This window comes from Salarias fasciatus, chromosome 4 (assembly GCF_902148845.1).
Source record: "Salarias fasciatus chromosome 4, fSalaFa1.1, whole genome shotgun sequence".
Taxonomy (NCBI): domain Eukaryota; kingdom Metazoa; phylum Chordata; class Actinopteri; order Blenniiformes; family Blenniidae; genus Salarias; species Salarias fasciatus.
Window position 1 is genome coordinate 5,663,749 of NC_043748.1, and position 27,953 is coordinate 5,691,701.

At 46.5% G+C, this 27,953-nt stretch overlaps 1 protein-coding gene across 1 annotated transcript; it reads left to right on the plus strand.

Moving 5' to 3' along the window:
• The first annotated feature begins 234 nt into the window (after positions 1-234).
• On the plus strand, positions 235-27,284 carry notch3 (notch receptor 3). The gene is made up of 33 exons (XM_030090470.1): positions 235-484; positions 1,307-1,379; positions 11,305-11,447; positions 11,544-11,879; positions 12,481-12,603; positions 12,689-12,922; positions 13,010-13,165; positions 13,251-13,436; positions 15,334-15,447; positions 16,632-16,745; positions 17,649-17,882; positions 17,979-18,089; positions 18,186-18,378; positions 18,497-18,642; positions 18,917-19,150; positions 19,273-19,425; positions 19,544-19,772; positions 19,867-20,068; positions 20,164-20,320; positions 20,410-20,594; positions 20,709-20,841; positions 20,957-21,214; positions 21,318-21,430; positions 21,517-22,040; positions 22,133-22,459; positions 22,552-22,700; positions 22,789-23,017; positions 23,130-23,220; positions 23,319-23,487; positions 23,600-23,904; positions 23,999-24,146; positions 24,233-24,330; positions 24,422-27,284. The coding sequence occupies exons 1-33, from the start codon at positions 424-426 to the stop codon at positions 25,913-25,915; spliced, it is 7,422 nt and encodes a 2,473-aa protein (XP_029946330.1). The 5' UTR covers positions 235-423; the 3' UTR covers positions 25,916-27,284.
• The last annotated feature ends 669 nt before the right edge of the window (positions 27,285-27,953 follow it).

Here is a 27,953-nt window from a genome sequence, read left to right on the forward strand (position 1 = left end):
TATTTAATATCTGTGTGCGTGTGTGTGTGTGTGTGTGTGTGTGTGTGTGTGTGTGTGTGTGTGTGTGTGTGTGTGTGTGTGTGAGAGAGAGAGAAAGAGAAAGAGAGAGAGAGAGAGGGGGGGGGGGGTAGTGGGGTAGAGAAAGGGAGGGAGAGGGCTGGGAGGCGGAGTAACAGCAGACGCCGGGATCTGGGATCTGGAAGACGAACTTTTTCAAAAGTTTTAGGAGGCGAGAGGAGAATCACAGCAGCCGTGGCCGAGCTGCGGAGGATAATACGGGACTGGGACGGAACGCTGCGCCTCACGGCTGACTTTATGAGAAAACCCCCATCGATCTTGGAGCCTTCATTTTCACGTGAACTCAACAAAGGATGTATTCCTACTAAAAGACCAACTTGAAACGCTGGAAACTTTTCCACCGAAATGGAAGGGAATATTCCATGGATTATTTTCTCATGCTTACTGTTTATGCACATTTGTGAAGGTGAGTCCCTCCGGCGCGTCTCGCTCTGTCCTCATGCAGCTCATCCACATGGACGCATGGACATGTCCGGACAGTCCCACCGACTCCAATTAAAAAGTCACGATCACGGAGGTTTCGTTTTTTGCATCACCTTTGAATTTTCTTCCCAGACTCATGTTCTCTATATCTCTTTGGTAGTTTGAAAAAAAAAAAAAAATCCAGTGTTATAGATCTAACTTTCCCAATGAGGGCTGGAGTCACTGAAGCGCAACAGATGATAGTGGAAGAATTCGCGCATCACGTGTTATTTGGATCATCAAGTCGTTAAGTATAAATCTGACACCATTGTCCAGGAAATAACACCTGCAGACTGTGGGATGATGGTTTTATTCCGTGCAGAAAGGTGCGATGGCACTGAGTTCCACTAAACCCAAAGTATAGAGGGATTGAATGACTATTTAAATACAATGAAAACTGAAAACACATCAAAAATATTAATGAATGAAAGAATTGATTTGTGGTGGTGTAAATATTTGGGCTTTCACTGTCAGGTAGGATGATTGAGTGTGTTTGATAATGTCAGCCTGCGTCTTTATCGAGGAAACAAAAGTTTATCTGACCTCGACTAAGTAAACAGCAAACATGCGGGTGTGCCTGCGACAGGCTCCGTTATCTCCACATCATACCAGCCAGTTGATATAAACCATGTCCCTTTGAGGATTAGGGCCAGAAAGTGATTTAAAAAAAATGTGTAGAATTTATTTTAGTTGTCGTTAAAGTTTAGGTGGAAAAAGTCCAGTGTGAGCATGTGAAGGTTTTCTAACAGTTGTTGAATTCCCACAGGGTTCCGCTGCCTGGATAAGTACAGACCGTGTGAAAATGGAGGAACATGCTCAGAGTCCAACTCTCGATGCACGTAAGTTCAAAGATGTCCCGGGATTTGGACCAAACTTTCCTCTCAGCAAAGTTTTTTTTTTTAACTTTTGCTTTTCCCTGCCTTAACACTTCTAAAAGTATACTTTTAGAAAACAATGAAACAAAGGGTGTAGGCTTTTGGGGTAAATTGATTTAGCACATTATTATTTCTCATGTGGCTTTCAGAGGCTTGTTTCCACTGAGGCACTCGGTTTTCTACAGTGTAGTAAATTTGTTTTGATTATATCCTGTTGTCTGTTCATTTATGATGTGGTAATAAAGTGGCGAGAGACCAGACAGGCTTATTAGTTCTCTACAGATGAGTATCAACAAGTCTCCAACTGTTTTTTTTTCCTCCCTCAGCCATGGCTTGCACCTGTTAAAAAACTTTGTCTTCCCTAAATCACAGCTCTGCACTCTGCCTCAGTCTGTGATTGAGTTTCTTTCAGTCATTTTTCTTTTTTTTTTTTTTCCTTTCCATTTCAAAGCTTTGAAAAACATTTTTTTTTTGATGGCTTGCCTTTGTTCACGAGCTGCGGCTGCCATTTTGGGCCTCTGCATCTTCTAATCATGATAAGGCTTTTGTTTTTTTCAAACTGGTATGGTGGCGCTGGAGGGGGTTGTTGTGTGGGAACCCATTACAATGCTCAAGTTAAATAGCCTCCAGTGTCTTGCCTGGGGCTTATTTGCCCTCTCAAAAAACCCCTTTAGTTTAGGAAACATGCCTGCATTTCAGATGGAGGAGATACAGTTGACCACAGAACAAAATCCCCTTGGGTGCCAGCTCTCCAAATCAGTGAATGTTTTATTCAGCGAGCAGTTTGCATGTTAAAAGTTGTGCCAATTCTGCCTGCACCTTGATGCACAAATACGTGTGTGCAATGAAATCATTTTGACTGCACTCCTGCAAAGTCATACCGTCAGTAGGAGCTTTTACGTGAGCCAATGTTTAACTTAACTGCTCATGAAACAAGTAACCACCACCCACATGTTTTCAATCATTTGCTGCAGCTGGACTGATTGTGTACGACTGAGTTGTATAATTTTATCCGTTCAGATTTTTTAGCATGTCTTGCTTTGTGATTAAACAAATCCCCCACTGTGAGTGGTATTTAACAAACACCACCAATGTTTTGCAAAGTTCTTGAGTGTCATCACATGGGAATTTTTCAGTCTTTCCATCCCAGCACCTCTTTTGTTCATCTCGTTGTTTTTTGCTCTGTTCATATATGTGTGCGTACGTCTCGTCCGGGGTGTTATAGTTGGGCACATGCCATGCTGGCTCAGTGCCAAGAGAAAAAAAGGAGCAGTTAAGTGCAAAGGCAGAGGATTTCTAATGGAGAAGGCCATCGAATGTCACACAACACAGCGAAGACAGAGAGTAGAGTCCCAAACCGGGGCCGAGCAGCGGAGCGGAGCGTGGCCGCATGAGAGCGGTCAGACCAGTCGTATGAGTAGTGTAACCTCCCCACCCCTTCCCCTGGGAGCCGGCGGAAACAGGAGATCCAAAACAGCAGAAAAGATCCTTTCTTCCACCAGATACCTGGCTGTAACACGGCACCATCGATTAGAGAGTGGGGAGGGAGAGACGGAGGGCCAGAGCAGAGAGAGGGAAATACAGAGTAGATGAAAACAAAACCCCATATCCAAATGCATTCTGCTGTGTTTGAAAAAACTAATGTGAAACTTGTAGAAAACCATCTAGAAATGAAACCTGTTCGAAAAAAAACCCAAAACACATTTCAGGAGTATGAATTTCATGATTGTTCTCCAGTTTTGGGGTTATTTACTTTTACTTTTCTGAGAAAAGATGCTCAAGTGACAGTATTAGTGGTTGCATGACAGGTGCCATTGTTGGCGTCCCAGATAGCAATGTATCCCCTGGCTTTTTTGGCTTGTAATTTCCATCCACTGCAGTTTCAACATGCACAGGCCTCTGAGCATAAAGGCTTCTTATGACCCTGCTCCCAAAGTACTATTAACAATACTGATGACTGAAACTGCTAAGAGGGGTAAATAAGATGCAACATGACTGCGTGTATACAGTTTTCATAAAATACTGCTAAAGGTATGCACAGGCGCCTCCTGTATACAAAACAGATATTGGGGGAAAAAAAAAAATCTAACTGCAGATTGAAGCTTGGTGTTGGAGGTTGGTCAAATGCCACTGTCTCCTTTGTTCTTCACCCAAAGGACTGTTTGTATGTTTTATGTGACAGTTCTTAAAAACATCACGTGATAATTGATATATAAACTTAAGAAGCAATGACAGGTTTTTGTCGACATAGTCGTTTGCCCTTTTCTCTTTGAGATCTTTTTTTTTTTTTGTGGTCTTCCTCTGACCCACAGTTTTGAACTTGACAGTGAAGGGTTGTTGGTGTCATAGAAAGTGCACTCTTCTAGGTGAGCAGTCAGGAAGTCCAGTTGAAGAGCCTTTGGTCCCCTCAGCTCCACCCTGTGAGCAGAATGCCCTGCGTGGAGAGGGCCGCGGCGGCGTGGCCAGAGGAGAGATAATTAGGCAGATTGAGAGGGTGTCATTCAGAGAGGATCCAGCTGGAAGGATCGGGCTGGGGGTAGGGAATGGGTAGGAGCAGGCTGGGTAGGAGGGAGAGGAGGAGTGGGCGGAGGGGTGGGTTGCATATAGGACAGCTGGTGGATGTTGTGATGGTAATCCAGTGAAGTCAGATCTTGACAAAAGGAAAGCATAGGGCCAGGTGCTGCCATTGAGCAGTCAGTCGCCCCCATACTGTGAGAGACAAGCTTGTGGAGGAATGAAGCCGGTAGCCCACAGTCCCTCCAGCACATGTTGCTTCTCTCACCGTGCAGCAGCTACCGGGTCTGCTCTTTCTCCCCCATCGGGCTGTCCCAGCTCATCCTCCGTCATCCAGCACAGTGGCAGACCTCAGATTACAGCCACTTCTTTCCTCTGAGATCTGCTGAGATTAATTGCAATAAGTGTGAGCTTTCTCTGCAATTCCCAAACTCTTGAATGAGTCCAGCGTTCCCTTGTCATGTTACAAATGCCTTGCCCTTGGCCTCAGTAGCAGCGTAAGCATTTGAATTGTGGGTGTTATGTTTTGACCCTGTAGCTACTCCCAGCCTCTTTAAACATGATGAAAGAGGACATCTCTGACTTTGAGTGGGAGCAGACCTCACGGCCAGCGTGGAGTATTATCAGTCTAATTTCTGCTCACTTCTCTTCTCCTTTGAAAATAGACAAAGCCCACGTTGAAGGAAAACAATCATCTATTTTTACTTTTTTTTTTTTTTTTTTTTAATTATTTGAAACATTAAAACATCCAGCTTTTCTAATTGGGTATTTACATATCTTTCAAACGCAGGTTGCGATTCATTATCAAGAAACACAATTTACTTGAAATATGCACACGTGCCAAATCACATATTTGCAGACAGACCATAGCAAACAGACAGATTATATTGTTGGCTTAGTTCAGGGCACCTCAGGGCTTGTGTTTTCTTTCGCATCTTTATGGTGGATTAGAAAGGAATGCTTAGTAAGACTCTTCCTCTCCCTCTGGTGCTTTCAGGTTATTGTCTCTGCTCCGATCCATTCACCCCGTTAGCCCCTTCAGGAATGCCTTTATAACAATACTGTCAGCCGGGGCTCACCGACGATTGGATGTCTGGAATGGCTTGTTTGATGTGCAATTAGTTACTTTGCAATTTTGTGAGAGAACGTATAGCACACATCACTCATGGTGCCTTGACAGGCTGATGGAGCCATTGTCCAGAAGCGCACATGCACAGCAAACCCACTTTTTCCATGAGGCAGTTTTCACATCCACGGTGAGACGTGTGCTATCCTCTATAAAGATTACACTACTACAGATGACGATTTAGGTTTGTTGTCCCATCCTCTCTCTGGGTCACGGTTAAAGACTGGGAGTCGTGGTTCCCAGGCCCTGTCAGAGGAAGTGGTGCCTTCTGACCTCCCTGCTATACGCACATCCTGCCTTATCAGAGAAGCTTAAGGAGCTTACTCCATGTACCCCAGCCTCCACGCTCGCATGTGTTTTCATGTTGCATCTTAATTTTTTTTTTTTTTTTTTCTGACTCACTTCTAGCCTAATGTGCTTATTTGGCCTCATCCTTCGTGACTTTGAAGTTGAGTCTGGAAAGGCGAAAAGGAAACTTGCACACTCCCACACACATCACTCGCTGAGAAACAATTATTACAGTTTTACTGTTACTGAGAGTTGGCAACAGAACATCCGGCTGGAATGTGCGTGTGCTGATGTATGTCTGAGACATGTTCTTATGGAGATAAGTCCAGCTCTGAGGTTTCATTCCCTGAAATTGCTCTCTTTGGGGAGACAATTTCTTCTGAAGAAACATTCATGGATGCTGCTTTGGAAAAACTGATGTCTGCCAACAACATTTCCCATCCTCCCTTCTCTTTCAGACGACAACAGGATGATTCATACTTAATTTGAAAAATGTTTTTTTCTAACTTGTATTTGTCAAGTAATGACTGACGTTTGCATTTTCTGAGAATTTGATGGACATATTTGCTTCTTAGCAATCTCTAGTACTGCTTTGGGTGACAGAGATTTAGATAACATACATCGTCTGGCTGTTCTCATTTGCTTTAATTAAGAACTTTTGTCAGTGCCTAAAACGCCATCATTTGGGAAGTGGAGCCATTTGAGAGGAGGTTTTGGTTTCCATCAGTTTGCCTGAAAGTTTTCTACATGTGAGGTGTGGTTTACCAGCTGTACCTCAAGTTCACACTGTAAAAAAAGTGGTTGCCATAAAGTGAATTCCCCTGCAAGCTGTTAGTAAGTTAAAAATACCTTTTGTGACATTGTGTATTTTGCAAAGACTAAATCGCAACAAAACACTGGCAGTCGCAGTGGACGTTTCATGCTAAGGATGTAGTCTTTTCAATTTCAAAGTTTTACAGAAATCTGGTTCAGTTTAGGTGGTTGGGTGGGGTTTTGTGGTTAAGTTCAGTAGAGAATGCTTTGAAAGACCTCGACCCTCGGATTCATGCAATGTGGTTATGGGCAAAAGCTCCGCTATGTGAACAATGTGAGCTTATACTCCTCTAAAACTGACACTAGGAGCTAATTTATACAGACAATGTATGAAGTATTAAAACTGAATTTCTCTGGAGCTCCTCTCATGGAGTTATTACTCTGCTCATAGCAACTCGACCACTTTTTTTTCTCTCTCCTGGTGCAGCCTGTCAGTGCAGTCTTCCCTGCCAAGGAAACGTCTGGCATTTCCTAGGAATTTTGGATTTATATCATTTTACAAGTAGACCTGACCATTGAGAGGCTATCGGGAGCAGGAAGGATTCACTAACAGCTGTCCCAAACATTCAGTCAGATCCTCCTCTGCTTAGCGTCAGGAGTATGTCAAATATCCGTACAGACCGATTTTTAATGTGGATGTCCTCGGATTTTCTGGAAGATTTGTGGAGTTTTCTGTGTGTTCTTTGTTGAAACAAACCCTTTCCTTTAAATTGCGATGCACACATCTCCCCTGGGAAATACTAATGTACTTAAATACCTGACTGAACACCTCCAGCGGGGTGGTCGGAGCTACCTGTTTATGTTGGGGTATCTGTCCTCTGAAGGGCTCCAACTGTCCTTATGAAACCCTGTCTCTCATCACCCCCTTTTTTCTCTCCCTGGCTCTGTCTCTCCATGGGTTACTGTTGCCAGGCTACAGGCCAGGCCTGAAAGACTAGCTGTTTGGGTCACTGCCCCCCCAGCCCTCCCCCCAACACTTTCATACAAAGAAGTTCTGACTACTTTAGCTCTTTTATTTGGGCCACAAAACATTCCCCCAACCCCCAATCTGGATCTTTGCTGAGAACGAGAGAGCCAAGCTGAAGAGAGCAGAGCAGAGGAGGCTGCTGGAAGGAGGGGGAGTGTGTGTGTGTGTGTGTGTGTTGGTGGGTGCGTGGATGGGCTCCTGTTGGCAGTGTGGTGTCAGTATGGGCCCTCGTAAAGGAGAGGAGCTAGTTCCTGCTTGCTTGTGGAAGGGGAGGGGGGTTGGTTAAACACAAGACTGTGCTGACAAAATCAAATATTTAAGGTAAAGCCTTCAGATATAGCTGAAAAATGTATTTGCAGTCACATCAGGTGAAGGATATTTGTTTTTGATTAATAGTTTGATTCATTAAAATCAATTTAAAAAAAAGGAAAAGGATAACTTCTTCCCTACATGAATAGCTTTTGCTGTTGTTGTTGTTTCTTTCCATTTCTCTGAGGAAATCTCCTCTGTGATAAGAAGGCTGCTTTATACTTGTCGCTTTGCGGAGCATGACTGTGTGTATGAACCGTGTCAGAGATTACAGCCTCTTTGTTCACAGGTGAGCCGCCCTCTGACCTCTGGCAGAGTAGCAGCTATTGTATAGAAGAGGATGAGCTCAGGTTACCCTGCTTCAGTGACCCAGAAAGCAGGAAAACTGGCATTGTGTTACACAAGTATGAGGGACAGAACTCACTTACATAAATCAAATAGTCTTAGTCTGATAAAGCTTTTAGGGAAAAAAAAAAACACACCTGGGAAGTCGAAGCAGGTTGATGTGATATTATGTTTCAATGTTTTGCACTCTGCCTCCTCTGACAAAGTTGACATTTCTTTTCTCCCTCTTTTGTAATTTCCTCAGTGGATCCTCTCTTTTATGCATTCATGTTCCTCAAGGCTGAGGCCGGTTGTAAGTCACTTTCCTTCGTGTTTGGGTGTGTAGTGATTGTTGCATGCGTTTGCTTCTTGCAGTGGTGCCTTTTGCATAACATTCTTGAATGTGCGTGATGTAAGATGAAGAGATAATGCATGCATTCGTAAGAGTTGGTTTCATCTGTTGAGAAATGGGAAATAGTCCGAGTGTGTGTGTGTGTGTATATGTGTGTGTGTGTGTGTTAAGTAGGCAAGTCCCATGGGCAAAACAGCGCAGTTGTTTTGGCTTAAAGTCTGGCAGGAGAGGTAACAGCCAGACACACAGGGTTGCACTGACGGATTTGGACAGATGCACGGCGTCAGAACTGCAGCTGGCAAAAGCCCTCATATGTGTTGACACGGTGAGATTACACGCTCCGGCCATCCGCCCGTTGCACTCAAAGACCTCCTCCTCATCTGCTGTAGCCTCTTCCTCAAAGGTCAGAAGTCAGCACTAAGTATGAGTCACGGAGCCATTGCGCAACTAGCAGCCTGCACCTGCCGCTCACATCCGCCACAAACAAAAACTTTGGCCAAGGGTGAGACACAAATCTTGCCCCACTGAACTCCCCGGCAGCAGAATCCACAAGGCTATAAAGAGCCCGATAAGGAGGCTGTCAGGTGGGCCAGGACAAAGTTACATGTCTCTCACAGCCTGCTGATAGCACTCGGATGTGTGTGTTATGGGAGTAGCATGTTGGCACTGACTCAGGTCTAGACAAAAGAATGTGTGTTTTGGCTGCATAGTTCTCTGCAGATTCGCGAGGAAAGACGAAATATTTATCTTGCATTACTGCCATTGTTGTTGTTACACTCCGTCCCCCCCCACACACACACGCACTAATTGCTGAACACACCTTTGTTCCATTAGTCTAACATTTTATTTTCCATATCGGCTTACACTGAAACAGGCAGTGCTTCTACGAGTAAGTAGTTAAGTTGTTTTTTGTGCACAGAAAGGAAGGATTGTTCATGGAGAACAGCAGTTCAGGATTTTAGCATTTCAGTCTTCAGCAGTCAAACAGTTCCGAGTGAATCCAGAAGACTCTGACTGTCAGTCTATGTGTTATTTTTACGTTGTCTAAACAATCGGTCTTTTCAAAGCCTCTTTGTGCCACATTTGTGTTTCATTTTTTAGTGACACCCCAGATTCCAGACATAGTTAATTTGCCTCTAAATAAACCCAGCCAAGCCATGACAAATAGCCATGGGGACCCAGGGTGGGGTTGTGGGTGATTGGTTGGGTGTCAGGCTTGCTTGCTTGTCTGTGAGGTTGCTGGGGCAACAGAAGTTGTGCGCTAGAAGTAAATGCTTTGTCGTCAGACTACAGGATCTGGAATTACAGGAAGGAAGACATGATGTTCTAGCTCATCCGTGCCACTATCGTCTCCCCTTGTCTTCACCACGGTTGGTTTGAACCTCTAAAGACGTTCTCTATGGAAGAGCAGCCCCACCCTGCAGCCTGAGTGACATTATCATCACAATCAGACAGAGGACCTCTGACCTCTGACCTCTCAGCGCGTGAGGGGAGGGAGCTGGAAGGTGGAAAGCCAAGCTGGCGTTCAGGGGTGCGTCAGAGAGGAGCTGCAGCATCTGTCCAGACTCTCCGTCTGAACATGGACGCTTCAGTGCAGCTTCACTTAAACTTCCTAAAAAACGTCTCACAGTCTGACCTTACAGAGTGAAACAAGGCAACCCCCCCCCCATCTGACAGTTCTTATTAGACCGTTACTTTTATAAATCAACAAGCTGTTGAATTTTTGAAGTAAAGCAAACATTTTTTTCAAAAGTACCACAGTATGTTCTGTATGTAAAAATACATTCTTTTGGATACTTGTGAGTTCATTCAGGCCAATCCCCATGGTGCCTCCATTTCTTTGTAAAGCTATTAAAAAAAAAAAAAAAAGTCAAACAAAACTGAGAAACCTTCAGTGTTTCTCAACTAGAGCAGAACAGTCAAGAAAGGAAAAAAAATACTGCTTATTTCAGTGAACACCTCGATTCAGGATCTATCCTGACGGAGGAGGTGCATCGCTAGTGTTCTTGATTTAAGCCCACAGTTTCGTGTGTTTTGAAACAGTGAAAAAATGAACCGACGATAGTGTAGCGAACATGCTGTTGTAAAAGAAAACAGATGAGAACCTATTGTTGCTCCTGCCCAGGGGTTCCTCGCCAATGAAAGAAAAGACAGAGCCCAAGGGCGGGCCAGAACCCAGCTGTCACTGCCTCGCCGTCAGCATCAAACGCTCTGTTTGAAGAGGGGCCTTGTCCCCAGCCAAGGGCTCCGCTTGGGTGTAGAGTTACCAGCCCTCCAACCTCGTCTAAACTCCCGGGTCAACTAAACTATCGGGAGCCCTGTTTATATATTTACCTCATGGTCTTTGTAGAGCGCGTTTAGGTCGGCCTTACACAGCGTCTGCTCAGCAGGCAGAGCCAAAGCTGAGGAGGACAACTTTCGCTCCTCCATCTGCATCCGTCAAGGTGTTCGGGCATATTTCAGGTCATCTGGCATCGTCAGCACAGTAGTCAGAGTCACTGCACATTTAAAACAGCACATTTTATGAAAACATACATACAGGGATGTAATTTGTGAATCCTTCCATTCCCTTAAAGTCACGTTGAAGGAATGATTGAAAAACAAAGATGTGGAGAAACTGTGGTCAAAAACCCAGCTGTTGCATCAGAATGAAGGGTTTGGGAAGAGAATAGGTTATTTCATTCAAATACCACATCTGCTTCTGTCATTTGATTTGTGTGTGCCGTGTGCTCTCCTTGCTTTTCTTCATGTTTGAAATTGTTGGCAATTGCTGAGTTTCCAGGCTGCTGTCTCTGGGCGTGTTCCTTTTCCATTTTCATATATGGGAATAGAGGTGTGGGGGGGGGGAAAAAAAGCTGAATTGTTGGAATGTGAGCAGAGACAGAGAAAATGTCCAGCTGGAAATGTGGAAAGGGATAGTCTTTATTTCAATATTTTATGTCTGTTTTTGGATATTTGTTGGTCATATTTTTACAGTGGATTGCATGAGTTTTGTACTTTTGATGTAAACTCTAGCAATAATCCTTTATTTTTGGACGCAGGAGGAATAAGCTTGGCGCTGTTCCCTTAATGCTAAACCCAGTGTGAGGGAAATCGCATTACATTTTACAATATTTATCATCTCCATCTTCAATATTTATCCCTTTCATTCAGCATCTTAATGTGTGTGTATGTGTGTGTAAATTTGCTTGTCCAGATGCCGGCCCGGGTTCATTGGTCCTCTCTGTCAGTACCTGGATCCCTGTCATCGATCGCCATGTCTAAATGGAGCAGCCTGCAAAAGCCAAGTGATCAATGGCATCCCGCAGTATACCTGTGTGTGCCAGAGAGGGTTCAGAGGTATGTGTCAAAAAAAAAAAAAAAGAAAGAAAAAAAGAAAGAAATCAAATGAGAAAATTTTCAGAACTGAACACAGTTATGTGTTTTTCTCTCCAGGCCAGGACTGCTCCCTCATTGATGCTTGTGCCACCACCCCGTGTGCCAACGGCGCCCGCTGCGTCAACTGGAATAACCACTACAACTGCTCCTGCCCACCTGGCTTTCAGGGGAAGAACTGCAGAAATGACATTGACGAGTGCCGCAAGCCCGGCGCGTGCCTCAATGGCGGCCTGTGCATAAACACCCACGGGTCCTTCCGCTGCCAGTGCCCGCCTGGATACAGCGGTCGCACGTGCGAGGTGTCCACCCTGCCCTGCGCCCCGTCGCAGTGCCTCAACGGGGGCACCTGCCGACAGACGAGCGACCATTCCTACGAATGCGCTTGCTTACCAGGTAGAATACGTGGCTCTCTGATGGCAATACACACACAAACACAAGACTGAGTATAGTGAACTCACCGGAGTCTCATGACGTAGGTGATAGAACTGCTGCTGGGATTTTTCTCCCCTTTGCCTTAGGTCAACTTCCTGTCTGCTATTAATAGTTACTGAAGGGAGATGAGATGGTGGGAGTTTAAGCGGTGGCCTGCCTACACTCCACTCCGCTCTCTTCACAACAGAAGGAATTCACTTTATGGGCCTTCTGCTTTCCCACTGGGGAGCTGACAGGAAATGGCTCCTGCCAGAGAGGAAGTCATTGAAACTGTGAGAGATTATAAAACAAGCAAACACCGAGGGAAGTGCAGACCTCTGAAGCAGGCAGGAGTCACGGCTGTTGCTGGCATCGTGTGGGAACCATCGTATGAAGATGTAAACAGTCAGACACCCTCTGAACCTTTTTACTACGTCGCCCCACACAGTCTCAAGTGTGGGAAATATAGCTTCGGGGTTTGGAGTAGAGCCGTTTCGGGTCACAAACAAGGCCTGCTGAATGTTTATTAAACTCACAGGTTGCACATGCATCGTAATTCATTGTATCTTTCAATTTTTCTCAGGCTTTGAGGGACACAACTGTGAGAATAACGTGGATGACTGTCCAGGCCACAAGTGTATGAATGGAGGAATATGTGTCGATGGAGTGAATACATACAACTGCCAGTGCCCGCCAGAGTGGACAGGTACAGCCCTTAAAATTAGCCTTGAAAAGATATTAAAGACATCAAATGAAGTATGTGTGAGCCAATGTTTCCCTCTTTACAACAGGACAATACTGCGCCGAGGACGTCAATGAGTGTCTCATGCAGCCCAACGCCTGCCATAACGGCGGCACTTGCTTCAACACCATCGGTGGCCACACCTGCGTCTGCGTGAACGGTTGGACGGGAGACGACTGCAGCGAAAACATCGATGACTGCGCGATCGCTGTTTGCTTCAATGGCGCCACATGCCACGACCGAGTCGCGTCCTTCTTCTGCGCGTGTCCAGTTGGGAAGACTGGTAAGAGGAGCTGTCAGACACACTCTCTGTCTCGCTTAAATCCTGGCTGGCGAAATTAAGTAACACCTTCCTGCAATTTTACGTCAGGTTTGCTGTGCCACCTCGACGATGCCTGTGTGAGTAACCCCTGCAACGAAGGGGCAGTGTGTGACACGAACCCCCTCAATGGCCGGGCCATCTGCACTTGCCCCGCTGGTTTTGTGGGAGGTGCCTGCAATCAGGACATGGACGAGTGTTCCATTGGTAAGTGTGGTATTTTCTGAGAAGCTTAGCAGTACCGTGGTCATGTGAGTTCTGCTTTGCTGATGCTTTAACCGTCTTTCAACAGGTGCAAATCCATGTGAGCACTTTGGGAAATGTGTGAACACGGAGGGTTCCTTCGAGTGTCAGTGCGGCCGCGGATATGCTGGCCCACGCTGTGAGATTGACATCAACGAATGCCTGTCCATGCCCTGCCAGAACGACGCCACTTGCCTGGATCGCATTGGAGAGTTTACTTGCATTTGCATGCCAGGTATTCAGACGTTTCACCGCTATTTATTCTTTATATATATCTTTAAATATAAATCTTTACAACATTATGAAGTAGGAAAATTAAATTTTTGTTTGACATGAGTCAACATTGCTTTTTGAAATTGAGGTGTTTTACAAACTTTAGAATAGTAATTTCCCAAAGGAAAAAGGGTTTATCAACCCTAAGAAGAGGTTTTTCTGAAAATAAAGTACAAGCTTATAGTCTGATTTTTGTGTAGCCCAGAAGTCTGTAATTTTTATAGTTATAAAAGTCGATTTTGTGACTTTCCATTGCACCTTTATCAGGACTTACACAGCTTATGAAGTTTCAAATAGAATTTTGATATATGTACATAAAAAAAAAAACTGTATCTTGTGTTACATTTATGAAATGTTATAAATTAAGTTTAATTTATGAAGTTTCATTTATAATTCAAGGTGGAAAACGTCTTACTTTTGTTTTCAGTTTTTGTTCCTGTTTCACCTTTCCTTTTCAGCCTTTTTAATTATATTATTAACTGTTTTAACCATTTTTTTCCGTTTTTAAACAGTTTTGCATGTTTTCCCAATTTCTAAGCTTTTTTTAATTTCAGAAATTTTAGTCATTTTGGGTTTTACAGCTGTTTTTGCATCTTTTTCCTCACTTCTTGTGGTTTTAGTTATTTGTCCGATTGTGGTTGTCGTGCCGTGTGGCTCTACACACAGCTGCAGGTTGCAGACCGCTCTTTGAAAAATCAAATTCCTTCAAGAATATTTTCTCTCTTTTTTTCCATTACACTACTTTGATGCTCAAGCATCATTATTTTTCAGTATGAGCCAAAACACACCTCTGAGTCTAACAGGACTTTGTATTGTTGTGTTTCCAGTAAAAGCTTCAAGTTCGACTTTATGTCATTCATGGGCTGAACAATCCAAAACCAACAGACAGAATCGACGAACACTTTCACTTGGCCTTTAAAAGACTCTTTATCTGAAAGGCCGCCATATTCACCATCAGCGCAGACTATTATGTAATTCATTCCCACTGACTTTGGGTATTGAAGGCACCTCTCCATTCTCTGCTCACTGTACAGCCAGACAGGGCAATAGTTTGGAGTAAGTGATAGTTTGGACACTCGGTAACAAAAAGACAGTGAAACTCTCACACACAGTCCTACATGCAACCTGGGGTTTTGGGAGCTATACAAATTAGAGCTGGGAGTCGGGTCTATAGGACTGGATGTGAGAGAGGGTGAACAGTTAGGGGGAGGAGTGTGCTGTGAATACTAATGAGTGGAAGAGTGGTGGGAATGGAGCGGAACAATAGGGCCCCTCTGTGCTCCACTTTGCACCCCTCATACACACAGAGAGGGAAAGAGGCTTTTTCCCAGAGCCTCTCCCCCCCCTCCCGCTTCATTTCCAGAGACAGACCCTTCCTCTTCACCCTCCTCATCATCAGTCAGCCTGGCAAAGCTCATGTGGAGCTGCTGATTATTTCTGATTCCACGCTAGCCTCTCCCCAGGGGAAACCTTCTGATTCACATTTGGTTTCACCTCAATGAGGGAACCCTCCATAGTTTGCTCACACAGAATGTATAACATGCATCTGCTGAATGGGACACTGACTCAGGGAGGGGCGATGCTCCATGGACAGTAGGGTGTGATGATCGGGTCAGTTGAGTGGGAACACTGGAGATGCTCCAGGGATCTTTTATTCCAACTTGTGGTTCAGCAGAGACCAGTGAACAAAACCCACACATGGGAAAAGTTTCCCACAGACCCTTTTCCCACTGAACAGTTGCACACATTTGCAGACCTTCCCAGCTTGAATCGACGTACAAAAGCTAAATGTGATCTTATGCGAAAAAAAAAAAAAAATAAAAAGCACGAGTTAAAGATGAAATTGTGTCTTCTTCCAGGCTACATGGGAACTTACTGTGAGATTGACGTAGACGACTGTGAGAGCAACCCGTGTGTGAATGACGGCATCTGTCGAGACATGGTCAATGGCTTCACATGCACCTGCCAGCCAGGTAGGTTTTTTTTTTTTTCCTCACATCTTTTTATTCCTTTGCAGCTTTCATATTTTCACTGTCTGTTAGCAACTAGTTTAGTGATAAGAGCAGTAAAACTATGAAGCCTAAGTTTAAATGTCCCCGAACCGGGAGAGGGAGGGTCAGCCTCACTACTTCTGCTTGCTGGTGTTTAGAGCCACCACTCATATAAAAAGGCAAGCCCCAAAGCTGCCTATCCTCTTGCCTGAACAAAGACACTATTGTGACCCCCGCTTCCCTCCTCTGTGGAATGTGGAAGGGACAGCAGTCTCCCTCATCCTGCCTTGTTGCTGATGGGGAGGGGGACAGCAGTCCTGCTAATGAGATTCTTTTCCAGGTCCGCAATTTACATCTGGGACAGACGTCCCCCCTCCAACCCCCATCTAGCTATTGAGCCGGTGGAGCTGATGCAGGCAGTGGAGGGGGGGGGGGGGGGGGGGGGGGGGGTCCCCAAAAGAGAAAACAATCCCACCGTCTCCTCCAAGCCCCCCCTTTAAGCAGCCCAAGCACCAACACACAGACCATCCTGACACTGTTAATCAACTGAGCAGTGTGCTACCAATGCACCAATTCACCCGTCTGGGCACCGTGCCCAGTCACTTCAGGCCTGCTCTTTTTCTCAAAGATTTAAACCCTGCATGCTTTTTTAAAAACTATTATTATTATTATTATTATTATTATTATTATTATTATTATTATTATTATAATTATTATTATTATTATTACTATTGACAGGCTTCTCACATACATTTACATGCGTCACACATCTTCCAGTGCAGCATTGGTTCTGTGTGCTCTACAGAAACAAAAACCACCTGTTGTAAGCCAGTGTTTCTTGAACAGCACTTTCCCATCCAGAACCTTCTTTACCCTTCCTAATTTCAGGCTGGTCCAACTTGAAAGTTGATCAAAACTTGTACGACATTATCAAGGTCATTGCAGGCTTTCCATGGCGTTTTGGAGCGGCCATGTCAGCGTCCAAGTGCACAGGATAAAATGTCCTTAACCAGTCGAGACAAGCTCAAACCCTACCCTAACCATTACCAACCTAGCCAGGGACCTCTGCCCTTCTAAGAGGAGCAGAAAATGCCCTTTGACCTCAGCTTGGGCCCTTCCACTGGACCTTCATTCTGACCCTTGACCTCTATGTTTGTATGTCCCAGGGTTTACTGGCACCATGTGTCAAATCGACATAGATGAGTGCGCCAGCACGCCTTGCCAGAATGGGGCGAAATGCTACGACAGGCCCAACGGGTTCGAGTGCCGCTGTGCCGAAGGTAAGAGCTCCTGTATGTATTGGTATTTGTCAGACAGTAAAAGGCTCAAGACGTCTCCCCAGACAGGATAACAGATGAGCCTTAAACACTTGTTGTGGTCTTTGTTAAACATTCAGCGTTTTTTTTGGGGGGTGAACTTTTTCTGTGGACGTCTGCTGGCCAAGCAGACCGACTTGAGGCCCCTAATCCCCCTCTTTCCCTCATCGGCTCTCAGGATCATGGGGTCACTGAGGACCAGCAGTTGCCAAGAAAAGACCCTTGGTCATCACCCCGACATCTGTTCATCTTTTATACCCCCATACAACACCTTATGCTGCGTCTTAACTTTCATTCCTTCACATTCGGTCATGTCCATCATTTGAAAACAAGAACCAGATACGATGTGTAGAATTTTTCAGAAAAAGCTGTACTTATAATGCATCTGCATGTATATTTCAGTGTTTCGCATGTTTGTTTGGACCGATGCCTGCGGAGGAGCCTGCTTCATTGTTTCAGTGGCCAGCTGCTTGGTATTCCTTGTGTTTGTGGCCCCTTCTGTTGAGTGAAGTGGCCCTGTTTGACGTGGCGCAGTCCATTGTTCTCTCCGCCCCCGAGAACAAAAGCAAGACTGGGAGGCCTGTGTAGGGCCCTTCTTTACTGCTTTGCCCAAGTCAGCGTTGCGCTACACACATACCACACAAACCAACAGTTGCTCGCGAGACATGCCGACAGAGTAACCGCGGCGGTTAAAACCCGAACGTGCTGAAACTTTTATGCAGAGAAAAGTGTAGTTCACCAAAATGTCAGATGTAAATGTACAAATTTAGGTACTTTTTCTTGACTAATTTAACGAGCACAAATATGAAAATGGAAACCCAATGTTTAGTAACCTCGGTTTTTCTTTCCTTCTTTTCTCGTTCCAAGGTTACGAAGGGACCCTTTGCGAAAGCAATATCAACAACTGTCAGCCCGACCCGTGCCATCACGGCACTTGCATCGATGGAATCGCGAGTTACACTTGTAACTGCGACGCCGGCTACACCGGCTATCGCTGTGAGAATCAGCTGAACGAGTGCCACAGCAACCCCTGTCAGAACGGGGGCAAGTGTGTGGACCTGGTCAACAAGTACATCTGTCAGTGTCAACACGGAACCTCAGGTAAGAGGGAAAAGGCCCATGTCCATGAAAATAACACGTACTAATGCGTACTGAAGTTTTTCCTGATCCTTAAATTCACAATATTTGTCAACGCAGGCACAAACTGTGAGATCAACTATGACGACTGTGCCAGTAACCCATGTGATTACGGCATCTGCAAAGATGGCATCAACCGCTATGACTGTGTTTGTAAGCCTGGCTTCACTGGTAAGCAATGCTGATAAATCTAAAAACAATGAATAATTTCATAGCAAAGATCTGTCCACATGAGCTCATGAATATGCCCAACTTCTCTCCGGTCAGGTCCCAAATGTAACGTGGAAATAGACGAATGTGCGTCCAGCCCGTGCAGAAACGGAGGAACGTGTGTGGACGAGGAGAACGGCTTCCACTGCCAGTGTCCTGAGGGCTTCAAGCCACCCTACTGCTACTCGCAGGTGGATGAGTGCGGCAGCAGCCCGTGTGTGCACGGCTCGTGCAGGGATGACATTAACGGGTATGAACACAGCTTTTTTTGGCATTTTAAATGAAGTAAAACCACAGAAAAACTTGCCATTGTGCAGGTTTGAACTTGTGATGTTCTTGTCACATTGATTGCACTTCTTTATCTGCAGCTATCGCTGTGACTGTGAGCCTGGTTGGGTGGGGAAGAACTGCGACCTGGACAGGAATGACTGTTTGCCCAGTCCCTGTCAGAACGCTGGCACGTGCATCGACCAGCTCAACGGTTTCACCTGCAAGTGTCGCCAAGGCTTCAGAGGTGAGAGCCCAGAACAGCAGACAAATACACAATCATTTCAGAAACCCTAAGTTTTTAAAAGAGATTCATGTGATGTGGTGACTAAATATTTCCAGTCTTCTAAAGAAACCCTCTTAAATATCCCTCTGCTTTTACCTTTCATTTGTTTAAATGCAACTGTTTCCCCCTAGTGGTGCAGTGCAAAAGCCAGAAGCATTCACAAGTTTCTGAAACAAATGTCACACTTACCACTATTATTTCTGCTACTAATTTTAGCTCTTTTCTCCTTTGAAAGGTAACCTCTGCCAAGTGAACATCAACGAATGTGCGTCCAGCCCCTGTCTGAATAAGGGCACTTGTGTGGATGGCGTGGCCAGCTTCACGTGCCTGTGTGAGCTCCCTTACAGTGGACCCACATGTGCTGAGGTCCTCACGCCTTGCTCTCCTAACCCCTGCGCCAATCATGCTGTGTGCACACACACGCCAGATTACCTGGGCTATCAGTGTAACTGCCAGGCAGGGTGGCAAGGTTAGTAAATTCTGCTACTCAAGTCAAATCCGGCTCGTTTTGTTTGTGCAATAATCTTCTTGGAGGCTGAAAGATCAAATTGTCATTGGGAGCTCATTGTGTCCTTCTTTTGTGTTCCTCAGGTCAGTTGTGCAACATAGATGTGAATGAATGTATCTCAAATCCCTGCAAAAACCGTGGGACCTGCTCGAACACTCTCGGAGGATTCGTGTGCTCCTGTAGAGCAGGATATACCGGGCTAACCTGCGAAACAGACATCAATGACTGTAGTCCAAGTGAGTGATCGTTTCAACTTTGTGCGCTGCGTGAAACGAAGTGTCTGCCACCGTCAGAAGCATTCAAGATCCATGTGTGTTTACTGTTTCTGATCAAAGTCTTCTGTTGTGCTGTCAGATCCCTGCCTCAGCGGAGGTTCCTGCACAGATGGGGTGAATTCTTACCACTGTAGCTGCCTGCCAGGCTTCACAGGGCCCCGCTGTGCTTTGGAGATCAATGAATGCCAAAGTTCTCCCTGCAAAAATGGAGGAACATGCACCGATTATGTCAACTCCTACACATGTACCTGTAGGCCCGGCTTCACTGGCATCCACTGTGAAACCAACATCCCCGATTGCACTGAGAGGTGTGTATGCATTGATGTTGCACTTTATCAATCTACTTCAATTGTTTTTAAAGTATTTTTCAAGAAATAATCATATTTTTCCTGATTTCTGTAGCTCTTGCTTCAATGGAGGGACGTGCACCGATAAAATCAATGGCTACTCCTGCACGTGCCGCTCGGGCTTCACTGGCTCCCACTGCCAGTATGAAGTCAACGAGTGTGATTCCCAGCCTTGCCTCAATGGGGGCATATGTCAGGATGCCCTGGAGTCCTTCCGCTGCTCCTGCCCCAGGGGCTACACTGGCAACCGATGCCAGGTACATTAACTCACAAATGCTGTTTGAAAGGATTTCATTCCTCTTGCTTTTGTGTTTTTTACTATAAATTCTAAAATGCGTCTATTTATCCTTAGACGCCAGTGGATTGGTGTCGACGCTCATCTCCATGCCAAAATGGAGGACGCTGTCGCCAGAAGGATGCCTCCTTTATCTGTGATTGCACAAATGGCTGGTCTGGACGTTACTGTGACATCCCAAGAGTCTCCTGTGAGACAGCGGCTCGCCAAAGAGGTACGGAGATGACATTTTCTTGATACGGTCTGAATCTGTGCTGCAAATAAGAGCTGAAGTTAAACTTTCTCCTGAATCTTTCCGATCAGGCCTCCAGACAGATGAACTATGCCACCACGGGGGTCACTGTGTCAACACAGGAAATACCCACTACTGCAAATGTCCCTCCGACTACACTGGAAGCTACTGCGAGAATCAAGTGGACCACTGCGAGGACAAACCTTGTCGCAATGGTGCCACCTGCAGGGGATATGTGGGAGGTTACCAGTGTGACGTGAGTCTGAGCGCTTTGTGTCTTTTTTTTTCTGATTTCAAGTGATTTTCCTTTTATTTAGCTCTGTGCTTCACTGGTGAAGATTTTAATATTGTCTTCTTCTCATCGTTACAGTGTATGCCAGGCTATACTGGGCAAAACTGTGAGATAGAAATCAATGAGTGCCAGTCTCACCCATGCCAGAATGGAGGCACTTGCATTGATTTGGTCGGACATTACATCTGTTCCTGCCCACCTGGCACTCTAGGTACGTCAGCACATTGACACGAAACCTCTTCTTATTGCTATAGATATATTCAGCTCCTTGTAAACAGTACATAATATAATGAATCCACTGATTATGGTATTTTTATCATTTAAAGGAGTTCTCTGCGAGATCAATGAAGATGACTGCGCTCCACCCATGAGGCTGCGCAGTGCTACTCCCAAGTGCCTGAATAATGGCACCTGTGTGGACAGAGTCGGCGGCTACCGCTGCAATTGCCCTCCTGGTTTCACCGGAGAACGGTGTGAGGGCGACATAAACGAGTGTCTCTCCAACCCCTGCAGTCCCTCCAACAGTCTCGACTGCATCCAGTTGCCCAACGACTACCAGTGTGTCTGCAAACCAGGCTTCACAGGTGAGACACCGATATAGTGTCACTTTTCATCCTTTTTGAGTAAAATATTCTTTTCCATTTGCAGATATTCATCATAGAAATGTCATTTTCTTCTTCTTTTCAGGCCGAAGGTGTCAGAGCAGATTCAGTGTGTGTGAGTCTCAGCCGTGTCAGAATGGAGGAGCTTGCTCTCTGACCAGCAGCTCAGGCATGGGCTACACCTGCACATGTCAGCTTGTAAGTGTAAATTCATTTAAACAGCTTAGAGTCTCCTTCGCTGTGTTTTCAGTGATCAAGTTCATGAACGACGACTCCTCTTTTAGGGTTATACCGGGCCGAACTGTGAAAGGAGCATGTCCTGCCGGGAGCTGTCCTGCTATAATGGAGGGAGCTGTGCTCTCACTACAAGAGGGGCTCGCTGCACATGCCTGCCAGGCTATGGCGGACCCCAGTGTCAGCACCGCAGCAATGAAGGCTGCTCCTCCCAGCCCTGCCGGAACGGGGGACTGTGCACAGAGGAGACCAGCTTCCCATTCTTTCACTGCCAGTGTTCCAGTGGCTGGACGGGGAAACGCTGTGAGCAGAGCGCGGTGGAGCCCCAGACGCCGTCGTGCCCTTTGGCAGACTGTCGCGGCAAAGCCAACGACAGCGTTTGCGACAAGGAATGCAACACGTTCGCCTGCCGCTGGGACGGCGGCGACTGCTCTCTGGCGGTGAATCCGTGGGCCAACTGTGCAGATCCTCGCTGCTGGCGCGCGTTTAACAACAGCCAGTGCGATGAGTCCTGCAACAACGCTCACTGTCTGTATGACAACTTCGACTGCAGGACCAAGGAGAAAGTTTGCAAGTGAGTTTGAGTTCTCTGTTAAGTGAATTCTCCTTCATTTTCAATGGTCTTAGAAAATGTTGATTCATCATTCTGTTTCCTGTTATTTCCAGTCCAATATATGAAACCTACTGCATTGACCACTACGCCGACGGACAGTGCGACCAGGGCTGCAACACAGAGGAGTGCGGCTGGGACGGCCTGGACTGCGCAGAGAAAGTCCCGGAGGACATTGCGGACGGCGTGTTGGTCTTGGTCGTCCTGCTGCCTCCGGAGGAGCTCCTCCGCACCAGCACGGCTTTTCTCCAGAAGTTAAGCGCCATCCTACACACTTCACTGCGCTTCAGGCAGGACCGCAACGGCGAAGCGATGATCCGCCCTTACAGGCGCAGAGAGGCACGCCTCAAGCGCGAGTTGCAGCATCAGCAGGAGATCATTGGGTTAGTCAGGCACACAGTTGAAATCAGTCAAAGCTTTTTTTTTGTAAATTGTGCACAACACTAAACGCCTGCTTCTTCACTTTTCCTCACAGCTCCATAGTTTACCTGGAAATAGATAACCGTCTGTGCTCTCAGGGCTCAGAGGGTTGTTTCCCTTCAGCTTTCAGTGCTGCAGACTACCTGGGCGCACTGTCAGCAGTGGAAATGCTTCGCTTCCCTTACCCTCTCAAAGAAGTCCGTGGTGAGTGGGGATATTTCAAAAACACGAAGAAGACCGCCGACACTCGAAAAGTGCACGTATGTGACGGCGCTGTGTCCTCTGACCGCAGGTGAAAGAATCATACATGACGAGATTGTAATACCACCATGGGGCAAGTTGATGATGGTGGGGATCGCTTCACTCTTCCTCTTGGTCATACTTGTGATCGGGATGCTGATTGCACGTAGAAAGCGAGAACACAGCACCCTTTGGTTCCCTGAGGGCTTCTTCCTCAAGAAGGAGCCCAGCAGCAACAAAAACCGCAGAGAACCTGTGGGCCAGGACGCTTTGGGCATGAAGTAAGTCATGGCCATGTGAACGATAACTCTCAGTGATATGTTCTGACTGAGTGGTCCTTACAGTGCAATTTGGAGTTGGACTTTAGATTTAAATGCATTCATCTCTAAACAGACATATGCCAAAGACTGTGGAGGAATCACTCCTTGGAGATCACTGTGAGCAGTGGATGGACTCAGATTGCCCAGAAGCCAAAAGACTCAAGGTCAGCTGCATAACGTCCTTTACACATCCTCCAAAGCATGAATGCACATAGCTTTTTTTTTATTTGAATGTAAACTGAATTTGTCTTGTTAATTTCAGGTTGAAGAGCCCAGCATGCTCTCAGACAGTGAAGACGCTGTGGACTGCAGACAGTGGACACAGCACCATCTTGCAGCAGCAGATATCCGCGTTCCACCAACCATGGCCCTCACTCCTCCTCAAGGAGAGTTTGAAAGCGACTGTATGGATGTTAACGTTCGAGGCCCGGGTCAGTAACACTGAAGTCTTCAGTAAAATCGTCCTGCCTGTGATTCATGCATACTTTTATCGGTTTACTTCATTTATCGGTCTGACTCATGTCTGTTTTTATCTTCTTCTAGATGGTTTTACTCCGTTGATGCTGGCGTCATTCTGTGGAGGCGGCTTAGAGCCTGAAGTGACGGAGGAGGAGGAGAACGAGGAGTGCTCTGCCAACATCATCTCCGACCTGATCTATCAGGGTGCGTCGCTCGCGGCCCAAACGGACCGCACCGGGGAGACGGCGCTCCACCTGGCTGCTCGCTACGCCCGTGCAGACGCTGCCAAGAGGCTGCTGGACGCTGGAGCAGACGCCAATGCTCAGGACAACACAGGGCGCACCCCTCTACACGCCGCAGTGGCTGCTGACGCACAGGGTGTCTTCCAGGTAACCAGACGGTTTATCAACATTAGCAATGCACTGATCATTCTATGTCTACAAAAAATCAATATATTAAATTCATCCTTTTCCATCCTTTTAGATTCTGATTCGGAATCGAGCAACAGATCTTGACTCTCGTATGTACGATGGCTCCACTGCTCTGATCCTTGCTGCACGGCTGGCAGTCGAGGGAATGGTAGAGGAGCTGATCACCTGTCATGCTGACGTGAATTCAGTTGATGAACTGGGTGAGTGTGATTCATCTGCCGCTCACATCAGCATCCTGCACGGACATGTCCGGCGTGTGTGCTCATTGCTTTTTTGCTTCTTTCAGGTAAATCTGCCCTGCACTGGGCTGCTGCTGTTAACAACGTTGACGCCACTGTTGCCTTGCTGAAGAACGGAGCAAACAAAGACATGCAAGATCTTAAGGTAGGCCTAAGATGGTTCTTGTACATCAGAATTGCTTCCATGGAAATAGCTTTGGTTGCATCTAACAGGAGTTTTCTGCCACTTCTTGCAGGAGGAAACTCCGCTCTTCCTTGCGGCCCGTGAGGGCAGCTGCGAGGCCGTCAAGGTACTGCTGGCTCATTTTGCAAACCGAGAAATCACAGACCACATGGACAGGTTGCCAAGAGACATTGCTCAGGAGCGCATGCATCACGACATCGTGCAGCTTCTCGACGAGTACAACACAGTGCGGAGTCCCCAGGGCCACGGCGGGGCCGGACACCACCTCACCGGGGGACACACCCTGTCTCCACTCATGTGCCCTCCGAGTGCCTTCCTCCCCAGCCTGAAGAACACTCCCCAGGGCAAGAAGAACCGTCGGCCCGGTGCCAAGGGGTCTGGCCTCGGAGGACAACATGTGACCAGTCTGAAAGAGTCAGTGAAGGCCCGGAATAAGAAGCTGACCCTGGACATGCAGAGTGCCTTACTGGAGAGCTCAGTTACTCTGTCCCCGGTCGACTCACTGGACTCGCCCCACGGGGGAGCCAGCAACGCTGGCTACATCACCAACCCCACTTCTCCGGTGGCCATGCAGTCACCAGGGCTTTTCCACTCCTCCATGTCGGTCCCGAACACCCCAATGGTGCACACTAACATGTTGGAGGGCGGCGGCCCCTTCGCCGTGTCTCTAGCTCAACTCAGTGACCTGGGGGCTGGAGGAATGTCTTTGCAGGGGCGTGCTCCGATGGCTTCAGATGTCAGCCACAGCTATGTGCTGAGTTCAGGCCAAATGGGGCTCAACATGGGCATGGTCAGTCCTGTTAGTGTTCCCTTTGACTGGCACAACCGGATGCCCCCCTCCTCCCAGTGCGGCCAGCAAGTAGTGAATATTGTGCAGAATAGCCAGGCCGGCATGCACCCCCAGAGCCCGGCCATGCAGCAGCAGAGCATGCTGATGCACCAGCAGATCTACCGTAATCCGATGCTGCAGCCCACTCCCGTGACCTCCACCCCAACCATCAGCCCCGTCAAGCTGCCCTCCATCGCCGAGCAGCAGCAGCAGCAGCAGCAGCAGCTGATCAATCACAGCATCACCAACCAGCAAAACATGGCTCGCATGGGCACCTCCACCCCACCCACACCCCAAACATCGCAGCCCCCACCCACCTTCTTCCAGCAGCAGCAGCAGCAGATGCCTCAGCCGCCCGCTCAGCCCCAGCCTCCCGCTCAGCCCGCACCGACGGCCACGCCGGCGGCCCAGCCCGCCCCGGCTCTGCCCCCCCAGCCGAGCGGCAGCGCCGCGGTGAAGGAGGATTACCCCACCCCTCCCTCCCAGCACAGCTACTCTTCCGCACTAGACGCCACGCCCAAGCATTACCTTCACTTGCCGAGCGAGCACCCCTACCTGACCCCCTCCCCGGAGTCTCCCGAGCACTGGTCGAGTCCCTCCCCGCACTGCGTCTCAGATTGGTCAGATTCCACACCCAGTCCGGCGGTCGCCGTCCCGGCCCAAACCCAAATTACTCAAATTCCAGAGGCCAATGGCAAGATGCAGGTGTTTGCGTGAAGATCCCGTGACCTCTGCTTCAAAAAGGACTGGGCGAGGGATCAGAATTTGTGGACTGGCTCTTGGGCCTGTCTGTGTTTTTATAGGTCAGCCTGTTTCCAAGATTTTCATTGGATTTGGATTGACTACGTTTATCACGAGCGCCGTCTGCTGGTGATTCTTTTGCAGAACAAACAAACAAAAAAAAAAAGTAAAGGGAAATGTGTGTTGTCTGAAGAAACCGCAGACAATTTAATGAAGTAATTCTGTCACAGATGGACTTGTTTTTTTATTATAAAAGAAGTATATGAAGAAAACCAAGTCTTTCATTTCAAAGACTTAGGGATGCTCTCCTGAAAACTAACAAACATTTTAAAAGTAGATAAGAGACAAAGTGAAATGTTGAAGGGAATTCATTTATTTTTATTTATTGTTTTTATCTATCTGAACTGCCTTTGTAGGTGTTTTTCTTTCTGTTTTAGGTTCTCACATAAAGTGCTGCCCAAATTGATAACCTGGTTCTAGCAAATACATTTCAAGAGTCGCTGCAGTAGTGATATGTTTGATTGAACTGCATAAATCTTTTTCCATATGAGTATTATGAATAAGAATGTAGACAAGTGTCTCTGAAGCACTTCCAGTAACCGGCCTCATGGGTGGCTCAGACGTGGGTCAATGCAACATTTGGCTAAAATGGATATTTATAATATATGGGGGCATTTAATCCAAGGCAATTTCCTTTATAACAATTGAAAGTGAAAATGCAGAGTAAGGTTTTAGATTAATTGCTTTTTATTTGTAGCTTGTCACTGATATTAAAGCACTCTCCTTGCCAATGTATTTCCAGCCCTGTTACCTTTCCGTTTAAGAATTTTTTTGTTTTTGTTTTTGTTTTGTTTTTTCACTTTAAGAAAGCATTTCAAACTATTTTGCCTGTAAAAACAGCCTCTCACTGCCCTAATATTATTATTTTTTTGGTCTGTTTTTATACTCTGTATATTTGTGGAAAACAGTGAATCACTCCAGATAGCCTAAGCTTAATTTTATCAGCTGCTATTTTGTATCATCACTCTCTGCAAACATTCCTTCTGTTTTTTTCTTTCCTTTCCTGTGTATTGTTGAGTCTGGACACTGTGCCTTCAGCGGCAGGATGAAACCTGAGGGCAGACTCGTCGGCGTCGGGCGGCGGCGCCCGGTTCCCCCCCTCTCCGCCTGTCTGTGTGGCGAAGCGGTGGTCGCGGTGACGGTGCGGCTGCTGGGCTGTGACTGCTCGTGCCCTGTCACTCCCCAGGGAGGTGTTTTATGGCATGCAGCGGGACGGTTCCCCTGCATCTACAGTAGCTTCCAGTCCAGGGGCTTCGGAGTTACATCTTGAGATGATTGTTAAAAAGGGACTGAAGGAAAACAAAAAAAAAAACAAAAACGCTACTGTGTAGTGCTTCGCCCTCTTACTTTTTTTTACAAAAATTGAAGATTTGACTCCCAGTCACTCAGCGAACGCTTTTACTGTCTGACCAGCTCTTTCATTTCCACAAGACGGGAGACGGGAGACACAGGGTCGTCCACTCTTCATCCCTATTTTGTGAACTTTTTTGACATAAAGTCAGTTGACGTTAGTAGAAATTTTGATAAAGTAATCCTTTCATTTTCATCTTGTGACGACATCGACAGAGACGGTTAGGCCACCATTCTACGTTCGGGGCCGTGGTGACGTGAGCACTGCCCCTAGATGTGCCATAGACTGAGTTGATCTGTAATTCATTGTTCTATCCTGTTCGCCATAGAATCAGATACTGTTCTCGTCTGACCTGGGATACATGTTGTTCACTCCTGCTCATATGCTACTTACCAGAAAAAAAAAAAGTTTTATTATTATTTTTTTTTATATACATAACTGGTCTTACAATTTCCTTACCAGGTCGCACTAAGTGTTTTGTACATTTCAGGCTCTCAGTTTTTGTGTGTAAATATGTTTGTTCTGGGTAGATCATTGCTTCAGAAGTCTTATGTTTCTAAAATGATTGTTATGTACTAAAAAGGACAAAAATAAAAAAGTACT

What these genes read in the sequence shown, in the direction of transcription:
- notch3 (XM_030090470.1), top strand. Translation starts at nt 424, where the DNA reads ATGGAAGGGAATATTCCATGGATTATTTTCTCATGCTTACTGTTTATG. An exon ending in GTGCCAGAGAGGGTTCAGAG is followed by an intron (nt 11,448 to 11,543) that starts GTATGTGTCAAA and finishes TTTTCTCTCCAG; the next exon opens with GCCAGGACTGCTCCCTCATT. An exon ending in CATCAATGACTGTAGTCCAA is followed by an intron (nt 19,426 to 19,543) that starts GTGAGTGATCGT and finishes TTGTGCTGTCAG; the next exon opens with ATCCCTGCCTCAGCGGAGGT.